This window comes from Urocampus carinirostris, chromosome 10 (assembly GCF_059441175.1).
Source record: "Urocampus carinirostris isolate Australia breed hairy pipefish chromosome 10, RoL_Ucar_1.0, whole genome shotgun sequence".
Classification (NCBI taxonomy): domain Eukaryota; kingdom Metazoa; phylum Chordata; class Actinopteri; order Syngnathiformes; family Syngnathidae; genus Urocampus; species Urocampus carinirostris.
In genome coordinates, this window is record NC_142358.1 from 40,806,616 (window position 1) to 40,828,810 (window position 22,195).

Consider the following 22,195-nt stretch of genomic DNA (forward strand, 5'->3'; position numbering starts at 1 on the left):
CACTCTATCTCTCTCTTCTTTCTCTCATTTTTTAGCCACTCCCCTGCAGCGAGAGAGAGAGAGAAGAGGGGGAGAGAGAGGGGGGGGTTAAGAAAAAGATTCATTGCATTCTCTCGGGTGTTTAAAAGTAACTCAGGACAATCACAGCGAATGAGCGCTTAATTAAATGAATTAGTCCTTCTTGTCAATCTGGGATTAATGGCCAATCGCTGCTGCGGTTGTGGCGCTTAAACGATTTTTTTTAAACTACTGAGGTTGGATAAAGGAAGGGAAAGAAGCGAGGGAGGAGAAGAGGAGGGGGGGATTTTTGCTCATCCCGGCATCCTGAGGGGAGGTAATTTGCACGGATCAAGGGGGCAAGGCGCCGCAAAGTATAAATAGTGTGACTTCAATAGAGGATCACCAGCAGGTTTCCCCAACTCCGCAGTACCAAAGGAGGGGAGAAATTGGAAGACGCATCCTTATGTCCCATTTTCGCCAGAGAGTTGGCAGCATCACCTCGTCTCGTTTTCAAGGGGCCACATCATTGATGTCTTAAACTGCGAAAGGAGAGAGGAACTCCGGAGAGTCTCCCTGACTGTTTTTTCCTTCTTTTTTAAAAAAGAAGGGGGGAAAAACGAAAAGAAAGAACCGAGAGTGTGATGGAAGAGCTCACCGCCTTCGTGTCCAAGTCTTTCGATCACAAAGTCAAAGAGAAGAAGGAGGTGATCACCTACCGGGAGGTGTTGGAGACCGGAGCGGCAAAAGCGGCCGGCCGTGGCGGGGAGTCCTTAGCTCCGGAGCCCGGCAGCCGGGAAGAAGCAGCGACGGTGGCGGCGATTGTAACCCGAAACGTGGCGCTCTCGCCGGGGAGGGAAACGGACGTCCTCGGGGCCAGGGACGCCGGGAGTCCGAAAGTCATAGACGGTAAGACGCTTTCATTTCTTCTGATTGTTAACAGAGACTTTTAGTTAGATAAATGAAATGAGAAAAACATGTATATACCATTGGCGCTTGTATATATTTTTTTAAAAACACCGCCAATCCTTTTTAGTCATCTTAAATAAAATAACATGCTTTTCAGAATGCAAACGTAGATTTATTGATACATCTGTAGCATCTGCATCTATTTTTGCAACATATTCGTTCAATTGCTCAATTGTTTAAAAATGAGAGAGAATGTAAATCAACGAAACAAACGAACACACATTTTATAAGCCTGAATCAACCAGAGGTTTCTTTTTAAATCTATAGTCCTTACCTGTCAATTGTATACTTCTTTTTAATATAATTTTGAAATATACTGCTCTCTATATATAATAAGCAATACGACATTTACTGCAGGTTGGGAAGGAACAAAGAAATATGGCATATAATGCTTGTATTTTGTATTTGGTAAATAAAGTATATCTTGCTGTGATTTAATAGTTACCACGTTATGCTTGTAAGGTTTATTAACGCATAATTCCAGAAACAGACATCATAAAATACAGATGAACTTGACGTAATTTAAAAAATCCAACGGCCCAAATTAATCAACTACTTAGAATTAGATTGAAACAAAAGGAGATTGAAATAAATGTGTCCCTAAATCGTGTTAGTATGTATTATTAGGCATAAGCAAAGGACGGAAAGTGAGTACCCAGATTTGAAAGAATTGAAAATGCTATCTATAATTTACAGCTTAGAACTCATTGAGTTGATGTAATATGGCACAGCTAGATGTCCACACATGAGTGTGTGTTTTTTTATTAGTAAGTACAATGATTAAATGTAATTAACTAGGAAAGCACAATAGATTTGAGTTTTATAACAATTGCAATCATTAATAATGGAAGTCATTGGCTGAGATTGACAGGTATGTAAGGTATTGTAGCTGTTTTTGACATTATGCAATATTTTCAGAACTAAATTGTCATTTTGGTACACAAATGGATGATTGTTTTATTGATAGATATGTATATTATGTACTGCACATGTTTTATAGCATTTTTGTTCGATGGATGAAATTGTTTTTAAAAGAGAAAAATACAATTTGACAAAAAAGATCACGTGTATGAAAAAATCTGAATTAACTAGAGGGTTTATGTTTATTCAAGCAGTCACCCGGTTTTGATGAAAAAGGAAACAATCAGCATTCACGAGTAGAAAATATAAAAAGGAAAGGATTCAAATATATTTTTTCTCAACTACAAAAACGCATTAAGAAATATTAAATTACAACAAATAAAAATGGCCTTTATTATAATTATACAATAGTATAACGCAATTTGATGACTTTTCCATTCAGTGCAAGTCACATTTATTTATGTAGCCCAAAATGATTAAACACAAATTAAAAACCAATATATTAATGATATATATAATAAATACGTGCTTTATGTATAATCTTGTTTAAAATAATTAGACACTTGGTGGCTTGGAATGATAAAGACATGATAATTACAATAATAACAAAAGCTACAACATCAACTGTGATATTTAATTTGTATTGCACTTGAAATCTTTGCAGAAAAATCAACGTGCTTTTATTTAAAATCCAAAACTTCGTTATGAGTATATCAATATGCTGCCTACTTCTGACATTATTTTATCTGTCTTTGTTTCATGTTTACCCTTGCCTGCAACGTTTTACCGCATTAATTCCAGCGACAATACAATTTATTTTCTGTTTGTAAGAAAAAAGTCATTTATTTTTTGATCTAAAATGTGTGAACGCATGTTTTTTGTCAAAATGTGGTACCGTGACAGCTTGTTTCCCGCGTGGATCTCACACACACTCCCCACGCACGCGATCCCCTTGCATATTTATAAGCACTTAATAATTAAAGAGCTTTATGTAGCTCGACAAAACATCCGAGCTGTGATCCGCTTTTTGAGGTTTGGCAGAGGGGGGTGCAGGGGTCTCTGCATCCTTTTCCATCGCTTTCATCCCACCCTATTGAATCTATGCGTTTCTAGAGATTTTCTGCAATCTATATTTTTGCATTTGAAGGCACCACGGATGTGAAAGAGAGGAAAGAAGAGTTGAATAAGCCGATGGAGGATGAGGCTCAGACCAAAATTAAGCAGAGGAGAAGTCGGACTAACTTCACGCTGGAGCAACTCAACGAACTGGAAAGGCTCTTCGATGAGACGCACTACCCGGACGCTTTCATGCGGGAGGAACTGAGCCAGAGACTGGGTCTCTCGGAGGCCCGGGTGCAGGTAAGAAAACCCCTCCAAAAAGCATGCAAGCGGTTGTAAATCGAAATACAAAGTCCTTGGAACCTGTACACATTAAAACCTTTATTTGTTTTGCTTGCATTGACAGAAAAATCCCTCTAAAATGTTCTATATATCCAGGAGCAATCTTAGGTCCAGAGTTTTAGGGGCGATGAGCACTTAGAGTGCCAGGCTGGTTTAAACATGTTTTTTTTTTCATTTAAATACGTAATAGAATAGAATAGAATATACCTTTATTGTCATTGTTACAAATTGGGTTGAATATATTGTGACAACAAAATTGGACGTGGCACTCCAGGTTCACATTTAACAGCGAGGATAAAAGAAAACAAAGAAGATAAATGTTATAATTTACACAATATTTACAATAATGAATAATAATATACCTCTGTGTTCTCAAACACTGGCTGTTTTATACCAAAAACATCTGTATCAATTCATAACTTTTTAAAATATATTATGAATGAATGAATGAAAACTTTATTTTGAACATTGAAATAAAAACAAAGCAAAAACTATAACTCAACAACAAAATAATGTTACATCATATGTTCGAAAAGGGGTAGTAAGAAGCAAATGCTTATATTCCCTACCCCTTCATCTTCCCTAGTAAACACACCAATGATAATGACAACAATAGTATTAATATTAATAATAACAGTTATGATAAAACAATAGCAACAATAACAATAAAATTAACCATAGTTCTAGACGCACTATTCCCAATCTCTCGTATCACTCATACCCGATTTTCTTCATCTCTGTATTCCACCAGGAATGGGGTTTTTTTTAATTAAAATTTGAACAAATGAATAGTTGGACATTGTTTGATCTCGTCTTGTAAATTGTTCCAAAGTTTGACTCCGCACACAGACACACACATACTTTTCCTGGTGGTTCTCACCTTTGGGATTAGGAATTCACTACAGCCCCTTAAATTATAATTTCCCTCTTTCAGAATAAATACTTTTTGGATGTTTTCTGGCACTATGTTTTTGTTGACATTAAATAGCAGTTATGCAGTGAAAGATTTTACTAAATCATCCAATTTTGATAATTTGGACTGCAGGAATAAAATATGAGTATGATCTTGATATCCTACCCTGAGTAGTTGATAGATTGTTCATCAACATGTGATGATCATTTGCTCAATTGATGGGGATTAAATACGTAATTCTCAGAATACTTGGGATGTTTTAAAGAGAGCAATGCTAGGAATGAAATGGAGTGAACCATTTCAAGGCGGTGAGGTGTTCGACGCTGCGTTGTTCACGGTTTTGTTTTGTTTTACTGTTTTTATTTGGCGTTTTTCTTCATATTTAGGCCTATGAAGTCATTTGTTTAGGAAAAGAGTGTTTTAAAAATATTCTATATTTTGGGGGGGTCTTGGGTTGAATTTTGGGGTGCTCGAGCACCCCTAAAACCATGGTAGTTACGCCCATGAAAGAAACCAAATCTGATCTCCAGACAAAAGCAAATTCTTCAGTGCATTTTATTTCAGTGTGTGACATTTGACGATTTGATAAAGCATATAAAATAAAATATTACCATAAAAACAAATATCTCATTTAAAATGTATCTTCCTCCTGCAGTTACTTACAATCATTGAGATTCAGAGAACAGTCATTTTTATCATGGATAATTATTCAAAACTAAATATTTTTGTGGAACAATGTCACAAAATCTTGCAAATAAGAAAGATACAGATGTATTTACCTTCAGTAACGTGGTCACCTTTCTAACCATGGAGATCAATTGGTCATTATTCACCCTCCATTCCATTTTAAAGAAGCAAATATTCGATATATTTTAAATCTACAAACATTTGCCTTAAAAAGTCCTTATACGCACTGTTAATCATTTATCATTTATTCATTACTTGCAAAAACTACACTAAAAATAATATCCAGAAAATAGTAGAAGGCAGACGTCACACTCGCATGAGTACTCCGAGGTATCACATTAGCTAAAAAACACGGAATAAAAGTCCAAATGTCATTCCTTCCGACAAATATTAAAGATAGAGAAGCGCTACGACGCTCACAGTAGAAACACGGAGTTGCAATCCCGACCTAAATGCATTAAAAACGTGAATTTTATCCCCGAGCCGGATGTACTCATGAAAAGAGCCACGCGTGGCTCGCGAGCCACATATTTCTGACCTCGGTCCTCGAGGGTCGATAAGAATTTTATTCAATCGTTTGTCAATTTTTTATAATCGATCAATGTTTTTTCTGGGATTTTCTATTTTATCGCATCTGCATTGTATGCAAATATTACATCCATCCGTCCATGATCTGCACCGCTTATCCTCAGTAGGGTCGCGGGGGTGCTGGAGCCCTGACCTGGTTGCCAGCCAGTCGCAGGGCACACAAGGACAGACAATTCGCTCGCTCATTCGCACCTAGGGACAATTTGAATCGGGAGGAAACCGGAGTGCCTGGAGGAAACCCACGCAAGCACGGGGAGAACATGCAAACTCCACACAGGAGGTTCGATCTCATGACCTCAGAATTGTGCAGCCGTGCTGCCCGTAAATATTACACTTAATACATAAATTAGCATAACTACACAAACGATTTGCTTTCATCCAGGCCTCTTAATTGCTTTTGATTATAAATTCATAATTCGAACACCATAAAAAAATGACGAATTATTTAAATATTTAAAATTATTTGTGCGATACGTCCAAATCCAAATGGATTTATAGAACACTTTCCAGACACCGGAAGTGCTGTATAAAAAATATTCAAGGTAGAATAAGATAGTACTGTACAAAAAAGTGATATATTTACACCAATATAAATTAGAAATAGAAATAAATTAATATAATTTTAATAGACCTTTAAATCTAAATGGTGCCGTCATTTGAAAACGACGTATTTCTATTTTTTTGGCGTCTTTTTTCAATGATGACGATATGTAATCGTGCATTAAACGGACTAAAATTTCTTAATTCTATGCAAAAAAGAGACACTAAAGATTAAGAATAGAAAAACAATTGTCTTAGAATTGTTACGATGTACAATTTTTCCAAATTCGTAAGAATGAACCTTGCACCCACAATTTATTTTTCCTGCTTAATCTGAAGATTTATGACGAGTTTATCTTGTTTATTCTGGTGTGCTATGTCTAATCTCGTTCACTACGTAGTTAGGAATTAAAATACAAATAATTCTATTCTAATAAATATGAATGACTTGACACATTGATTCAGTTTCAAGATACGATGTCTTTATTATTATTGTGAAAAAATATCCGAGATATTTTCCTGTAAAATATTGATAAAGTAGTTTAAAACTAAACTAAATTAAATATGCATATACAAAAGGCGTTGCACATATTGAATATTTACATCAAGGTGTGAACTAAAAAAAAAAATTAATAAGATACGCACCAACTTTAAATAAAACAAAATGAAAACTGGCTTAAAATTCAACATTATTTTGATTGGAACTAAAAATATAATCGATAATTGTGGCTGTGTCGTTATAGTTGATCCCAAATATTTGGTCAAACAAATACATGTATGAGTAGCTGTTTTAATCGAAATATTACTCCGTTTCTATGTATATCTTGCCAGTCGTACTGGAAAATGGGTTTCATTGCACTATTATTAGGAAAAGAAATTGCACTTACAATTTAGGCCCGTCTCCAAGAAATACCTTGTAAATGTTTTCTCTCGTCAGTCTTTATTACGTGTTTGTATTGTTTATCCTGGAATGGCATGTCTAATCTCGTTTCAAAGAATGTTCGCTACGTTATCATTGATGATAAATACTTTTTCATCGATTCTATTCTATTCTATTCTATTAGTTTTTCTTATCTATTTTATTCTCTTCTATTCTTTTTCCCTTTTTTCTTTTCTATTCTATTCTATTCTATTCTATTCTATTCTTTTATTTATTTTTTTCTATTCTATTCTATTCTATTAGTTTTTCTTATCTATTTTATTCTATTCTTTTCTTTTTCCCTTATTTTCTTTCCTATTCTATTCTATTCTATTCTTTTATTTATTTTTTTCTATTCTATTCTATTCTATTAGTTTTTCTTATCTATTTTATTCTATTCTATCCTTTTTTACCTTATTTTCTTTTATTTTCTATTCTATTATATTCTATTATTTTATTTATTTTTTCTATTTTATTCTATTCTATTCTTTATTTACTTTTTCTATTCTATTCTATTCATTCTATTCTATTCTATTCTATTCTTTTATTTGTTTTTTTCCATTCCATTCTATTCTATTCCATTCTATTAGTTTTTATTTTCTATTTTGTTCTATCCTTTTTTTCTCTTATTTTCTATTCTATTCTATTCGTTTTTTTCCATTTTGTTCTATCCCTTTCTCTTATATTCTATTCTATTATTTTTTATTTTTTATTTTATTCTATTCTATTCTATCTGTTTTCTTCTTATTTTCTATTCTATTCTATTAGTTTTTTTCTATTGTATTCTATTCTATTGGTTTTCTCAGATTTTCTATTCTATTCTATTAGTTTCTTTTCTATTTTATTCTTTTCTTTTCTATCCCTTTTCTCTTATTTTGCTTTATTTTCTATTCTATTCTATTCTATTCTAAAATATAGCAATACATTTATTGTCAAAGCAAAACAACGAACTGACGCGAAATACAAATAAATCCACATGGATTTGAAATTTGAATTAATTCCAAATAAACTGCAAAAAAAAAAAACCCACATTATCAATTAAAATCCAAATATTCCTCATTTTCTTAAGCGTGCATATGAACGCTTATCACCCAAAGCATGCGACATGAGTGAATCTTTGTTGCGCAATTTGAATGAATTCCAAATATTTTACAGAAAAAAAATTATAATTGATTATAATAAATTATTGCACGGGGGAACAGATACGCTTATCATCCGCAGCATGCAACATGAGTGCGTGTACGATGTCTCTGCAAGGACCCGCAAGCGAAAAAGAAAAAAAAATGACCATCTGGCCAGAAACCTAGTACGCTTTCCAAGAAAAAGAGGGGGGTGCAAGAGAAAGCGAGCACGCCATTGAGATTTGCACGAATAATAGCCGCGCAACAACAGAACCATGTTCTTTTTTTCTGTCCCGCGGAGGTTTCCCCCGCATCCTCCACTCGCATGCATTAGCCGCATTTATTACCATTGCAAATCCTCTTCCCTACGAGCACTCTCGCCTCTTTCTTTTCTATTTTCTTCCCTCCTCGATCGATGACTTGGCTTTTATCACCGCTATAAATTCCAAGCGGACCCAAAATGCTCCATAAAATGAAATCTGCCCGCGGCGTAATCGATAATATTTTCGATCTTAACAACTGTGTTAAATGTCCCTTTCCGTCGTGTAATTTGCGTTTAAGTGTTTTTTGTGTTCCTTCTCTCCTTGAGTTTGCTGTAATTAATGGGAGAAGGATGCTGGAGAGAGGGATATTATCACTCGATAGCACGAAGTCCATTCGAAAGTCTGCAGGGACGCTCGCACGGGAAGATGACACCGACGCTGACAAGGTTATTCATGACGAGACAATTGTCCTGCAAGCTCTCCACAATTCGCCCTAATACAAGAGTCGATATCGTTATAGGCCGCAGCCCTTGGCCTACCTGTCAACCTGTCCGTTTTTGCCGTGCAAAGTACGTTTGTGATGCATTGTAAGACGTGTACGACGTGCGAGAAAATCTGTACGGAAAAACGCAAATTTGTCAATGATGGGTACCATCCGGTATACAGTAATCCCTCGGTTATCGCGGTTAATGCGGACCAAAACCACCCGCGAAAAGTGAAAATCCGCGAAGTAGCCACGCCCCTTCAAAAATGCTTATTAAAAAAAAAATATATATCTATATATATATTCATTATTTTATTTTATTATTATTAACACCAGCTCGGTGGTCTTGGGGGTATGGCGCCCGCCCCGAGACTGGGAGGTTGTGGTTCAAGCCTCGGCCGAGTCATACCTAAGACTTAAACATTGGTACCCGTTGCCTTCCTGCCTGGCGTTCAGCATTATGGGTTGGATTTGGGGGGTTTGGTCACCTAATGACACCCAACACCTCAGTTGGGTTGCGCGAGGGGGCTGGGAATCCCCTCCTCTGAATCAATCTCCCAAAAAGAGTCAGAAATGACTCTAACCACCTCCCACCAGGGGATATGGCTGTGGTATATATATATATATATTAAGTATATAAAATTATTATTATTTTTTTAGACCCGCGAACGTGGAACCGCAAAGTAGCGACGCCCCTTCAAAAATGCTTAAAAAAATAAATAAAATAAAATAATAATAAAAAAAATATTTTATTGTTATTATTTTTTAGACGCGCGAAGCTCTGAACCCGTGAACGTGGAACCGCGAAGTAGCGAGGTCCCACTGTACACCATCTATCACAAAACGGCAAATCGATCGAGTCAAACGAGTTCGCCGCGGTAGCCTCTATCTCGGTATCGTTTTTTTTCGTTGCAAACGAAGCGAGCGGTTTGATGCTACTGTGCGCATGCGTCTGTCGCCTGGGGATTTCCCATCATGCATCATTCGAATAACACGTGAACAAAACTAAAGCAGAACAGTAGGCCTACATTACAACATAGTTTTGAATTTTCTTTGGATACAATCATCGAGTCGCAATGGCCGAACCGGAATTAAAACACCAGAAGTCATTCTGATCTGAAAACAACAGGCGGGGTTGATTGAGTCAATTTGAAATAAATGTGGTCCAAAAAACATCGGATTTCATGTGGTAGCTGTGTAGTAATAGGAAGTCCGTCTCTTTTTAGAGAACCGGCTTTTTTGGCTCAACTCATTAAAAAGAGCCGGCTCTCAAACGGCTCACTTTCTTTGATGTATTCTATTACGCATTTTTATGTTTTATAAAAAAGTTAAGAAAAAAAGGAAGTATAAAAGGAGAAAATGAAAAAGGACAGGTTTGTGGTGATCCCTTTGAATCAGTATATTGCCAACAATAATTTAAAGCAGAAAAAGAATTTATAATTTGAATATGAAAATGTATTATTCTACTCGGTATATTTTCCTTCTACAGTAAACATCCAAGCGACTTCATTTTTGAACTTTTTTCATAATAAACCTCCTTCATGTCGAGCAACTCAGTATCTCACAACAAAATGTTAATGAACAATATATATGATATAACGAAACACGTGTACAGTATGTTAAACTATATCAATAAACACGTTTGAAAAAAAAAATGGTGTAAGATTATTTAGTATTTTGTAAGGGAGCCGTGGTATTTACTGATATTTCGCACCTCAAATCATTGCGGTTAATACCAATTACTCTGTGTTTTTGGGCGCTGCAGGTTTGGTTCCAGAACAGAAGAGCCAAATGCAGAAAACAAGAGAACCAGTTGCATAAAGGTACGTTACGCAACGGTGAACGATGTACGTCGCTCATTCGCGCACTCACTCACACACCGATACAAGCGCAAAAGGCCGGCATCGGTTCCGGGCATGAAAGGCCACACTGCGAATACAAAGAGCAGACTTTCATTAATTTGTTTGGTAAGCCAATTTAGAAGAAGTACTAATTTTAGATGGATAGATGTCTAGATAGATGAATAGAGGTCTAGATGTCTAGATAGATAGATAGATAGAAAGGATAAGAAAGATGGGTAGAAAGGAGAAAATAGATAGATAGATAGATAGATAGATAGATAGATAGATAGATAGATAGATAGATAGATAGATAGATAGATAGATAGATAGATAGATAGATAGATAGATAGATGTGTAAATAGATAGATGTGTAGATAGATAGATAGATAGATAGATAGATAGATAGATAGATAGATAGATAGATAGATAGATAGATAGATATAGATAGATAGATAGATATAGATAGATAGATAGATAGATAGATAGATAGATAGATAGATACATAGATAGATGGATAGATAAAGGAGAGAGAGAGAGATAGATAGATAGATAGATACATAGATAGATGGATAGATAAAGGAGAGAGAGAGAGATAGAAAGAGAGAGAGAAAGAGATAGATAGATAGATAGATAGATAGATAGATAGATAGATAGATAGATGTCTAGATGGATAGATAGATAGATAGATAGATGGATAGATAAAGGAGAGAGAGAGAGATAGAAAGAGAGAGAGAAAGAGATAGATAGATAGATAGATATAGATACTTTATTCATCTTCGTAGAAAATGTAGAAATATTACAAAATACTACAAAATAAAAATACAGTGATATGAAAACTACAAAAATCTGAAGGTAAAAATACTCCAAAAATACCACAAAAATGCTACAAATATTCTCCAAAGATTCTACTATGGTAATCCTGCATACATAAAACTACAGTAATACTACAGCAATGCTACAACATTACGACTACATAAATACTACAAAAATAAGACTACAGTAATACTACAAAAATACTTCAGATATTCTACAAAAAATATAGTATGGAAATAATGCAAAAATAATTCTGTAGAAATATTACAAATTACTACAAAATAAAAATACAATATTACTAAAATAATTTTATAGAAATACTACAAAAGTCTCACTGTATGAATACTCCCAATAAACCACAAAAATACACTTCAAGTAATACTCCAAAATATTACAGATATACTACAAATATTCTACTATGGAAATCCTACATGAATAAATCTACAGTAATATTACAGCAATGCTACAACATTACGACTACATAAATACTACTAAAATAAGACTACGGTAGTACGACAAAAATACTTCAGATATTCTACAAAAAATAGATATGGAAATAATACAAAAATACTACTGTAGAAATATTACAAATTACTATAAAATAAAAATGCAGCATTACTAAAATATTTCTACAGTAATACTACAAAAATCTGACTACATGAATACTCTAAATACAACACAAAAATACACCTCAAGTAATACTACAAAAATACTACAGATATCCTACAAAGATTCTACTTTGGGAATCTAAAGTAATACTACAGCAATACTACAACATTACAACTACATAAAAACTACAAAAATACTACCACAGTAGTATTACAGATTTAGTAGAAGACTTTCTACTTAAGAAAATGCTACAGAAATACTTCTGAAGAAATACTACTATGCAGTGCTAGGACTCAAATGGACCGAACCATTTCAAATCGGTGGAGTATTTCCCACACTGTTGTGTAGTTTTTGTTGTTAGGTCCCAGTTTGCCACTCAGGTGTTGTACTATGTATGTCCAAAGTCCGGTCCGGGGGACAATTGCGGCCCGTGATCAAATTGTTACCGGATCATGGTCAGAAAATGAATAGTATGTGGCCCACTAAGACCAGCCCAGTTGGGTGCCCGGCTCACAGGGAGGTTACAGGTTCCAGCCTCAGCCGGGTCATACCCAATGTCAAGAACCAGAACAGGATCAGGATCTATGCTGTCTGTCCCGTTGTTTAATATCAGTTTCCAGTTTTGTTCCCGTCTAGTTTGTCCTGTTTATTTTCGATATTCTGTTTTGATATCAATCTTGTCCGTCCTGTTATTTAATATCGGTTTCCAGTTTCGTTCCCGTCTAGTTTGTCCTGTTTAATTTCGATATCCTGTTGCATTATCAATCCTGACGGTCCCGTCCTGTCCGGTATCAACCCCATCTGTTCGATATCTGCTCGGGCAATCGGTATTGATCTCGTCAGCCTCTGGCTTCCTATCATTCCACGCCAGACTTCTGCCTAACGTGCATGACTCTCCATTTCCCGTAAAATAAAAGGCTTGTGTAAGAAACGTCACGCATTTGGGTCCTGATCCTGTTCCGGTTCTTGATCGCCATACACCTTTCGCAGAAGCCGAATCTATAAAAGGCTGTTCAAAGAATCCTAGGTTGAATAGTCGGCCCCCACACTTTTTCAGCTTACCGTATCCGACCACCGACTTTCTCGAAAGTTTGCACACCCCTGTGTTATATAATGGTGTATGGTTTTGTCTGATATCTCTGTTTTCCTCTGCTAGGGGTCCTGATCGGAGCAGCCAATCAGTTTGAGGCCTGCCGCGTGGCCCCGTACGTCAACGTGGGGGCTTTACGGATGCCATTCCAACAGGCAAGTGTGAAGGCCACCAATGGGAATCAAGCAGGGGGGCGGGGCTTAACAGATATATTGAAATATTTACACAATAAGGTTACATTTCTGAGGTGTTTTACTATCGATAGGGTCCCTCATTTTGCTCTTTTCGATCACCATTTTCAGTCTCTACTCTCAAGTATTGTCTTCTTGATGACAAAATATTGATTATGAGGTCGAATTTAAGTAAATGTAGAAAAAAATATGTACGGAGGGCAAGGGTCTCAAAGTCAATCGGGTCGAGGGGCCGCGGAAGCCAGGATCCGGTAAACTTAGGCCAAATGGGATTTTTCACAAAAACAGCGCTGATAAGAACATTCTGCTGTTCTTAAAGGGACAGTGTTTTATATTTGTCCACTAGATGTCGCTGTATTATGTAGTGCTACCAAAAATGAGTCAGAGGAAGACTACAAACTAAGGAGACTGAAAGGGGGCAAAAAGCTTTGTACTCATAATTTTGACCCAGATTTTTGCAAAGAAAAAATAAATGAAAAATAGGGAAGGACAAATAGGAAAAAGAGGGAATAAAGAGAAAAATAGAAAAAAAGAAAGCAAAACAAAAATGAAAATAGAGAAAAAGAAAGAAAAAGGAAATAAAGAAAGGGTTAAAGAGAAAGAAAGACAAAAACAAGTAAAACATTTGTTTTTTTTATTTTTTCTTTGTTTCTCTTCCTATTTTTGAGTTTCACTTTTTGTCTTATTTCTTTTCTTTTTTCTTTATTTTCTGGTCCTCTTTTACTTTTATTTCCCCTGTCTTCACCTTATTCCTGAGAAACTGTTTTAAATTTAAGTGAAGAACATCTAAAGTTACAAAAAACTGTTCATAACCGGGATATTGCACTTAGAACAGGGACATTGCACTTTAAAAATATAGTGTGTTGATAGCTTTGGGGTAAAAGCTATCTGAACCGTGTGTCACGACCGGTACAAGCAGGGGACCCAAATGCCTAACGTTTCGCACAATGCTTTATTAAGGGATTGGGGAAGTCAGGGCGAGAGGAAAAAGACAGCGATCTGGTGCTCGCTGGCCAGTAGGAGCGGGAAGCCCTCGAGAACTGAGCGTGGTCGGAATCAGAACAAGTCGGGTAGCTGGAACGAGCGGGAAGTCAGGGATCGGGGATCGATACAGGAAACAGAATCAGGATACAGATAGCTGGGACAGGAGAACAGAGCTTGGATGGGGGATCGATACAGGAAACACAATCAGGATACGAGTAGCAGGGACAGGAGAACAGAGCTTGGATCGGGGATGGATACAGGAGAACAGAATCAGGATACGGGTAGCAGGGACAAGAGAACAGAGCTTGGATCGGGGATGGATACAGGAAACAGAATTAAGATACGGGTAGCCGGGACAGGAGAACGGAGCTTGGATTGGGGATCGGTACAGGAAACAGAATCAGGATATGGGTAGCCGGGACAGGAGAACGGAGCTTGGATCGGGGATCCATACAGGAAACAGAATCAGGTACAGGTAACTAAGTACGACAGGAATACTAAACAGGAGAACTAAGCTTGGATCGGGGGTCGATACAGGATACAGAATGAGGATACGGGTAGCCAGGACAGGAGAACGAAGCTTGGATCGGGGATCAATCCAGGAAACAGGTCGGGATCAAAATAGGAGCCACAGTCAAAAGTGCTTGACTTGCATGTGCTGAGGTTCACAGACAGACTGACCAGGAGTGAACAAGAATGACCTGTTTAAATAGGAGGAGGACTTCTTTTAAGTCATTTTGTGCAAAATTTTACATAATATTTGGTCATGTTGGGATTAAAGAAGCAAAACAACCCGAAGAGCCGTTTAGGACCCAAAAGAGCCGGTTCCTTTTAGTGAGCCGAGCCGAAGAACTTTACTAACTTTACTCAACTTCGTTCGACTTCGACTCGACTTCAAAATACCGCATTTATTTTTATTTACCTTCATGCACTGTAACTTTGACTTAAGTCGCTTCTTAACTAGTAATTTTGAGCCCTGATTTTTGTGCGCTGGCTAGATTTTCTTGTGCGCTGAGAATGTGCGAGCAGTGCGCACGCGCAGCTTATAGGGAACATTGATCCTGAATCCTTTCTGAGATATTCAATGTCAAAATGAGTCCAAGACATGGACACCGCTATTTTATTCCGACTGGCCAATATTTTTGCCATTTTTTTGAAATGAAATAAATCAATATTAGCGCGACTGAATATCCCGTCAGCCACTGCGAACTTAACGCATGTTCTCCCCTCTCCCCCCCTTTTCTCCCCCCTTCCTTCGTGCGTCCTATAGGATAGTCATTGCAACGTGCCGCCCTTCTCCTTTCAGGTGCAGGCTCAGCTGCAGCTAGACAGCGCCGTTGCGCATGCGCAGCACCACCTGCACTCTCACCTGGCGGCGCACGCGCCCTACATGATGTTTCCGGCGCCCCCTTTCGGCCTGCCGCTGGCCACGCTGGCCGCCGAGTCCGCTTCGGCCGCTTCGGTGGTGGCGGCCGCCGCCGCCGCCAAGAACACCAGCAAAAACTCCAGCATCGCGGATCTCAGACTGAAGGCCAAGAAGCACGCGGCCGCGCTGGGCCTGTGACGCGCACGCCGCTGCGCGGGGACGCGCGCGCAACGAAGACGTCGCTCGGGGACGCGCACGCACGCAGGAGGACGCCACCATGGACGCTATTTATGTTTTCGAAGGACGACTCTTTAAAAATAAAGGCTATTTATGAGATTATGAAAAGAGACCGCTTTCATAGCCGAGTGGAGAGGAATTTGTTTGTTTCTACTCCCCAAAATAAAGGGAAAAAAAACAAAGATGGACAGCGAGAAGAGGACGCAGCTGGCGGTCGAAACTTTGTCAAACAAGGCGAACCATTCTGCAGTCGCTTTTAACATTTAATGATGAGGACTTAAAGAGGCTGGCCTCCTTAGAGTTCATCGTCTCGCTTTGGAGCGAGAAGATCCCTTTCAAAATAAAACAGGACGTAGGTTCGGTTTTGGCATGGGTGGGGGACTGGGGGAGGCCGTGGAGGTCAAACCTAGGCCTTTTTTTGAAATGAAATAAAACGATCTGCATTTCTATAGCGCTTTTCAAGTCGATGACTTCCCAAAGCACTTTACAATGTGCTCCACATTTCCCAATAGCGGCCTTGCAGCCATGTAAGGCGCTAACCTACTTATTGGGGGTATTAGGGGTTCAGTGTCTTACCCAAGGACACTTTGACATGTAACATGGACGAGCCGAGATTTGAACCGGGATCCCTTGATGGACAAACTATCTCAAATATCAGTACAGACTACAGACCATTCTTATACCCAGGGTTGGGTAGGGTTACTTTAACTTGATTACTTTCAATTACTTTTGGATGACTCCAATACCAAATATGCAAATAAAAGACAAATAAACTAAATATGAATAAAATGAGTATATTTTGTGCAGGCTTGGGGAGTAACGGAATACACGGAACGGCAAAAATGATGTTGGCAAGCTGTTTGGATTGATTTTCATTTTGTTTCTGTCGCATTTGATGTTCGTTTTGCCGGAGATCAAAGAGATCAAAGCCAGGAGAGAAAGCTTACCACGTGTTGTGAGTCATCATTTTATTCCTATTTAGTTTCGTTTGTCTTTTATTAGCATATTTGGTATTGGAGTCATCCAAAAGGAATTGAAAGTAATCCAGTTAAAGTAACCCTACCCAACCCTGCTTATACCATCCCTGATCTAAAACCTATGAGGGCAAGGAAAAACTCAAAACCTATATTGTTCAACATAATAAATGTGTCACTATCGAATTATTAGATTATTTACTAAAAAGATGAACATTATGGATGGTCTTTTTTGACAGGAAGGAAACTCTTCTGAATCTATGTGAGCGATTTCATTTCAAGACATTTCAAGACCTTCTAAAAGGGAGAAATGCTCTGCATGGAGGTAGCGCTTTTCAAGACAAAGAAACCCTCCCAAAGCGCTTTACAATGTGCTTCACACTTACCCATTCACACACACACTCACACACCAATAGGGAGTCGGCCATGCAAGGCGCCTACCTGCTTATTGGGGGCATTAGGGATTCAGTGTCTTGCCCAAGGACACTTCGACAACCGAAATACTGCAAATTATACTTGTAGTGATACCTAAAAATACTTCAACCATAAAACTACAGTAACACTGTACTACAAAAATGCTACAGAAGTACAACGGATATACAACAAACATTCTAATGTGGAAATACTACAAAATACAACAGAGATAGTACAACAATACTAAAAAATAATAATAAAGTAATACTGAAAAATACTATAATCATAAAACTACTGTAATGATACAAAAACAATACAAAAATATTACATATACAACAAAAGTACGACAGGAATACTAAAAAAATAGTACTATGGAAATACTACATGAAAAATACTTCAGAAATACAGTAACACTACGAAAAACGACAGAACTTCAAAAAAAATTCGACTATAATCTTTTAAACGATTGTACATTGAGAATGACTTTGAAATTTTGTTTTCCAGAATATGTTTTTCGAGATTGATTCAAAAGTTTTGGACGTAAAAGGTAATAGACCTGCCAAACATTGAAAATCATAATGGATAGCTTTCAGATTTTTAACATTTTGTGCTATGTCGTAATTAATCCAAATTTTATGGCTATAAAATATTTACTGCAGCTAAAACTGTGACACATATAATGAAAACGTCAATAATAACTTCATAAAATTGTAATGTTATCTAGGATTATAGCCCCAAAATAATTATTATTTGTAAACAAAATCCATCCTCCTTTCTTCATTTATAAGTGGTAATGTAAGCAGCACGACCAAGGGAAAAGCTATACAACCTGACGGACAATTTCGAATTATTTAATAGGAATTGATGGTCAAAATATGATTAACATCACAGGATTCAGACTTTTTTGTTTTTTACGCCAGCAGAGAAGGCCTTGCAGGCCCTGTTGGCCCACCACTTGGAATTATTTCATAGGAATTGATGGTAAAAACATAACTAACATCACAGAAATCAGACTTTTCTTTTACGCAAGCAGAGAAGGCCTTGCAGGCCCTGTTGGCCCCCCACTAGTGAGACATTACACATATTTTTAAAAGGACAGTGTGTATTTTTTACCGCCTTCTCATGGTGAAAAGAAACTTTGTTCATAAAAAAGAAATATTGATTCGAAAAAATTAGAAAAAATACATGAACTTTTATATAGACGAACATTTTTAAAGAAATACTTGAGAAATATGCTTTTATTTTATAGAACATGAGCCTCACTCGAAGGGAGCTGACATATTTGTCGGACATCTTGCTGTTACAGGTACACAAAAACATGGCTCTACAGGTGTTTATCAGTGGGGAGAAACCAATGATTGCTCGATATTTATGGAAACGACGCGCATTTTTTGAAAAAACGATCTCATAATAATGGTGGGTACACGGCCCCTCCACCCATGCCAAAACTACGCCCACGTCCAAGATGTTTGCATGAGTCCCAGCTGACCAATGTTATTTTTCTTTTCTGTAAAGCTAACTCAAATGTGAGATCATAATATATTATTTTGTTCTTTGGTGTCTTGCGTTATATACATACCTGCCAACACTATCGTTTATAAATTAAACCACCCCTTTCTGCATTAAATCACCGCTTTTAACACCACTTTCAAAACAAAATCCGTCGCTTTTTTCATATTTCAACTACAACGAATGAAATCTCGACTCCAGACTAGTTTTTTTTAGTTTCCGGCTGCTTTATTTTGAAGAGAAACTAAGCCTTTGTGCGGAAGTAAAGCGGTAAAAGTTTCCCTTTTCCGGTAGCTACAAATATAGAAAAATAGAAAAAAGCGATAAAATCTACCGCTTTTAACGTCAAAAGGTTGGCATGTATGTATATATAACTGTAAAAAGGACTGTAAAGTGGTACGGGCACATGTAAAATATGTTTATACACGAGAACCATTCTTTTTTTTTCATTTTTGAAAAAACTTTATTTGTTTGTAAACAGCGTACTTCCTGTTTGTAATTTTATATATATATATATATATATATATATATATATATATATATATATATATATATATATATATATATATATATATATATATATATATATATATATATATATATATATATATATATATATATATATATATAGTGAAAGTGAACTCAGACAGTTTCTTAAAGAAAAAGAAAGAAAAGAAGAATACTCAAAACAATAGCTTTTCCATTTCATGTGAAACGTGAATCCATCTTACCCAAATGCTTTTTTTTCCCAATAATAAATTAAGTGAAACATTTTTAATGAGTTGACATTTTTATTTGTGTGGAAGTTTTAAAAATATATATTATTTCTGGATAGGGCTGCAGCAAACAATTATTTTAATAATCGACTGTTCACAGAATATTAAAATGATTAATCGAATAATCGGAGGATTTTTTTGTTTTTTTTTCTTAAAATTTAAGTTATGTTTATTTATGTATCGGGTGAATGATAATACCGACGCTCCCCTACTGACGAACATTTGAGTAATGTAAAACGGTAGATCATTTTTTTCGGGATGTTAAAAAATATCCTGTAAGTTCGATTTTGTATTGTGTGCACCTTTTTCCGAGTACAGGGCATTACTGTAGTTCTTCTTTCCAGCACTACTGGCGTGTGGCGCTGTAGGAGGTCACCCAGCATCTACCACGAAGATGAAATCCGTCTTCCTCTTCCTAGTTCGTGTGTAAATATTCTATATTGTATCTCCAGTGCGCTAAAAACAGACATTTTTCATGTTTTAATATCTCGTGAATCCATTCAATATGGTTAGTGTAAAGCAGGGGTGTCAAACTCATTTTAACTCGGGGGGCCACACGATAGAACAAACATTCTGTCGGGGGCCGGACTAGTAGTTTAAAGAGAAAGAAAAAGAGATAAAGAAATAAGAGAAAGAGGGAGGGGGAAAAGGAGAGAGGGTGGGACAAAGAAAGAAAAAGAGAGAGAAGGAGAGAGCGTGAGAAACAAAAGATAAAAAGTCGTGAGAGAGGGGAAAAAGAAAAGGAGAGGTAGAAAGAAATCCAAAGAGAAATAGAAAGACAGAAGGAGAGAAAAGAGAAAAGAAAGCGCAAAGGGTAGGAAGAGAGAAAGAGAAAAGGAAAAAAGGAAGTTAGAGCAAAAGAGGTTAAAAGACACAGAGAGGGAGAAAAGTGGTGTGAGAGAGAGAGAGAGAGAGTCAGAGAGAGAGAGAGAGAGAGAGAGAGAGAGAGGGAGAGAGAGAGAGAGAGAGAGAGAGAGAGAGAGAGAGAGAGAGAGAGAGAAATAAATACAAGTCCAGTGTCTTTGTTCGAGGCACCTGGCTCTGGCAACATCAAGTTGACATATTTCAACCTGCAGCTTGTTTTTCTCTTGCGCTTCTCTGAGTGTTGTCTCGCGGGCCGGATTCAATCCTTTAGCGGGCCTGATCTGGCCCGCGGGCCGCCTGTTTGACACCTGTGGTGTAAAGTGTAAAGAAAAGGCGAGCCATTTTTCTTGAAACGAAAGTGGAATAAGAAAGCTTGATGCGGTTGAGAAAACGGTCGGATTGCTTTTTTTCGGCCACTTTTTACCACGGAGGACGAAGTCGCCTAACTCTTGAAGCCCATCTTCCAAAAGTATGTTAAACTTCACTTTTTTATCTTTATAGAGCATATTTTATGAGAAGTTTATTTTTTTAGTAGAAACCAAAACAGGTTACTTATACAAGCCTTAAGATACTTCTATAAACCTTAAACATACAACATATAGCACTCTGGCTACAATGAATAATGCCTTAGTGAAGTTTTACATGCAAAATATTCCATCCCTCCATCTATTGTCTGCATCGTTTATCCTCAGTAGGGTCGCGGGGGTGCTGGAGCCCGTCCCAGCTGTCTTGGGGCAGTGAGCAGGGGACACCCTGAACTGGTTGCCAGCCAAACGCAGGGCACACAGGGACAGACAATTTGGGACAATTTGGACCGGCGAATTATCTTGAAATTGTCATGATTACTGATGTGACTCAGCTGGGCCCGCTCTTTTGGCACCAACTACCGCAGGTTCTGATTGGCTCCCGATCAGTATTTGAACCCAGTCCTGTCTGTCCCCTTTTGTCAGTCCGTCTGGGAACCTCAGTGAACACTAGGCAAGCTTTTTTCAACCCTGACTCCCACCTGTCCCGTTTTTTGCTCCCGTCTGTCCTACGCTTTGACCAGTTCTTAATCCTGACCACGTCTCCTCTCCCGTCCCGGCTTCCAACCTCTTTTGTCTACGTCTTCTCTCCTTTTCTGGCTTACAACTAGCTTCCGACTCCGACCACGTTTTTGCTCTCCTGTCCCAGCTACTGACCCGATTTTTACCGTCCCTGACACCGCCATCGCCACGGAAGATCCACTTGCGCGTTCGGAGCACAATCTGAGTACCAGAGCGATTTGCTTACCGCGTCCGGCGAACAACTGATCGTGTCCCAGCCCTTCCTCTTTCCTTCAATAAAACTTGTGGTAAACGCTACGCAATTGGGTCCTGTTTCCGTTCTGGTCCTGACATTTATGAATTTTTTAATTTTTAGCGGCTCCGGAAACATTTTTTTTTTGGTCCAGTATGTCGCTTTTGACATTTTGGGTTGCCAACTCCTGCCTTGGTGAAGTTTTACATGCAAAATATTTTATCCCTCCATCTTTTGTCTGCCCCGTTTATCCTTAGTAGGGTCGTTGGGGTGCTGGTAATTTCGGTTTCCAGTTTTGTTTCCGTCTATTTTTGTCCTGTTTGTTATTTTCTCCAGTTTTCGTTCCTGTCTAGTTTCTCCTGTTTATTTTCGATATCCTGAATCGTCGTGGGGCGGTAGTAGCTCAGGAGGTAGAGCGATCGTCTTGGGATCAAATCCCGGCTCGTCCGTGTTACATGTCGAAGTGTCCTTGGGTAAGACACTGAACCCCTAATACCCCCAATAAG

At 37.6% G+C, this 22,195-nt stretch overlaps 1 protein-coding gene across 2 annotated transcripts; it reads left to right on the forward strand.

The window, feature by feature from the left end:
• Positions 1 to 346: 346 nt before the first annotated feature.
• Positions 347 to 19,228, forward strand: shox2 (shox homeobox 2). Of its 2 annotated transcripts, none has more exons than XM_088346380.1 (5): positions 347 to 906; positions 2,975 to 3,186; positions 10,509 to 10,566; positions 13,163 to 13,251; positions 15,542 to 19,228. In XM_088346380.1, exons 1-5 carry the CDS (start codon positions 642 to 644, stop codon positions 15,833 to 15,835), a joined length of 918 nt encoding a protein of 305 aa, XP_088202506.1. In that variant the 5' UTR covers positions 347 to 641; the 3' UTR covers positions 15,836 to 19,228. The 2 variants fall into 2 exon arrangements, with proteins under 2 accessions (XP_088202506.1, XP_088202507.1); XM_088346381.1 differs by having other exon boundaries at positions 15,578 to 19,228.
• The last annotated feature ends 2,967 nt before the right edge of the window (positions 19,229 to 22,195 follow it).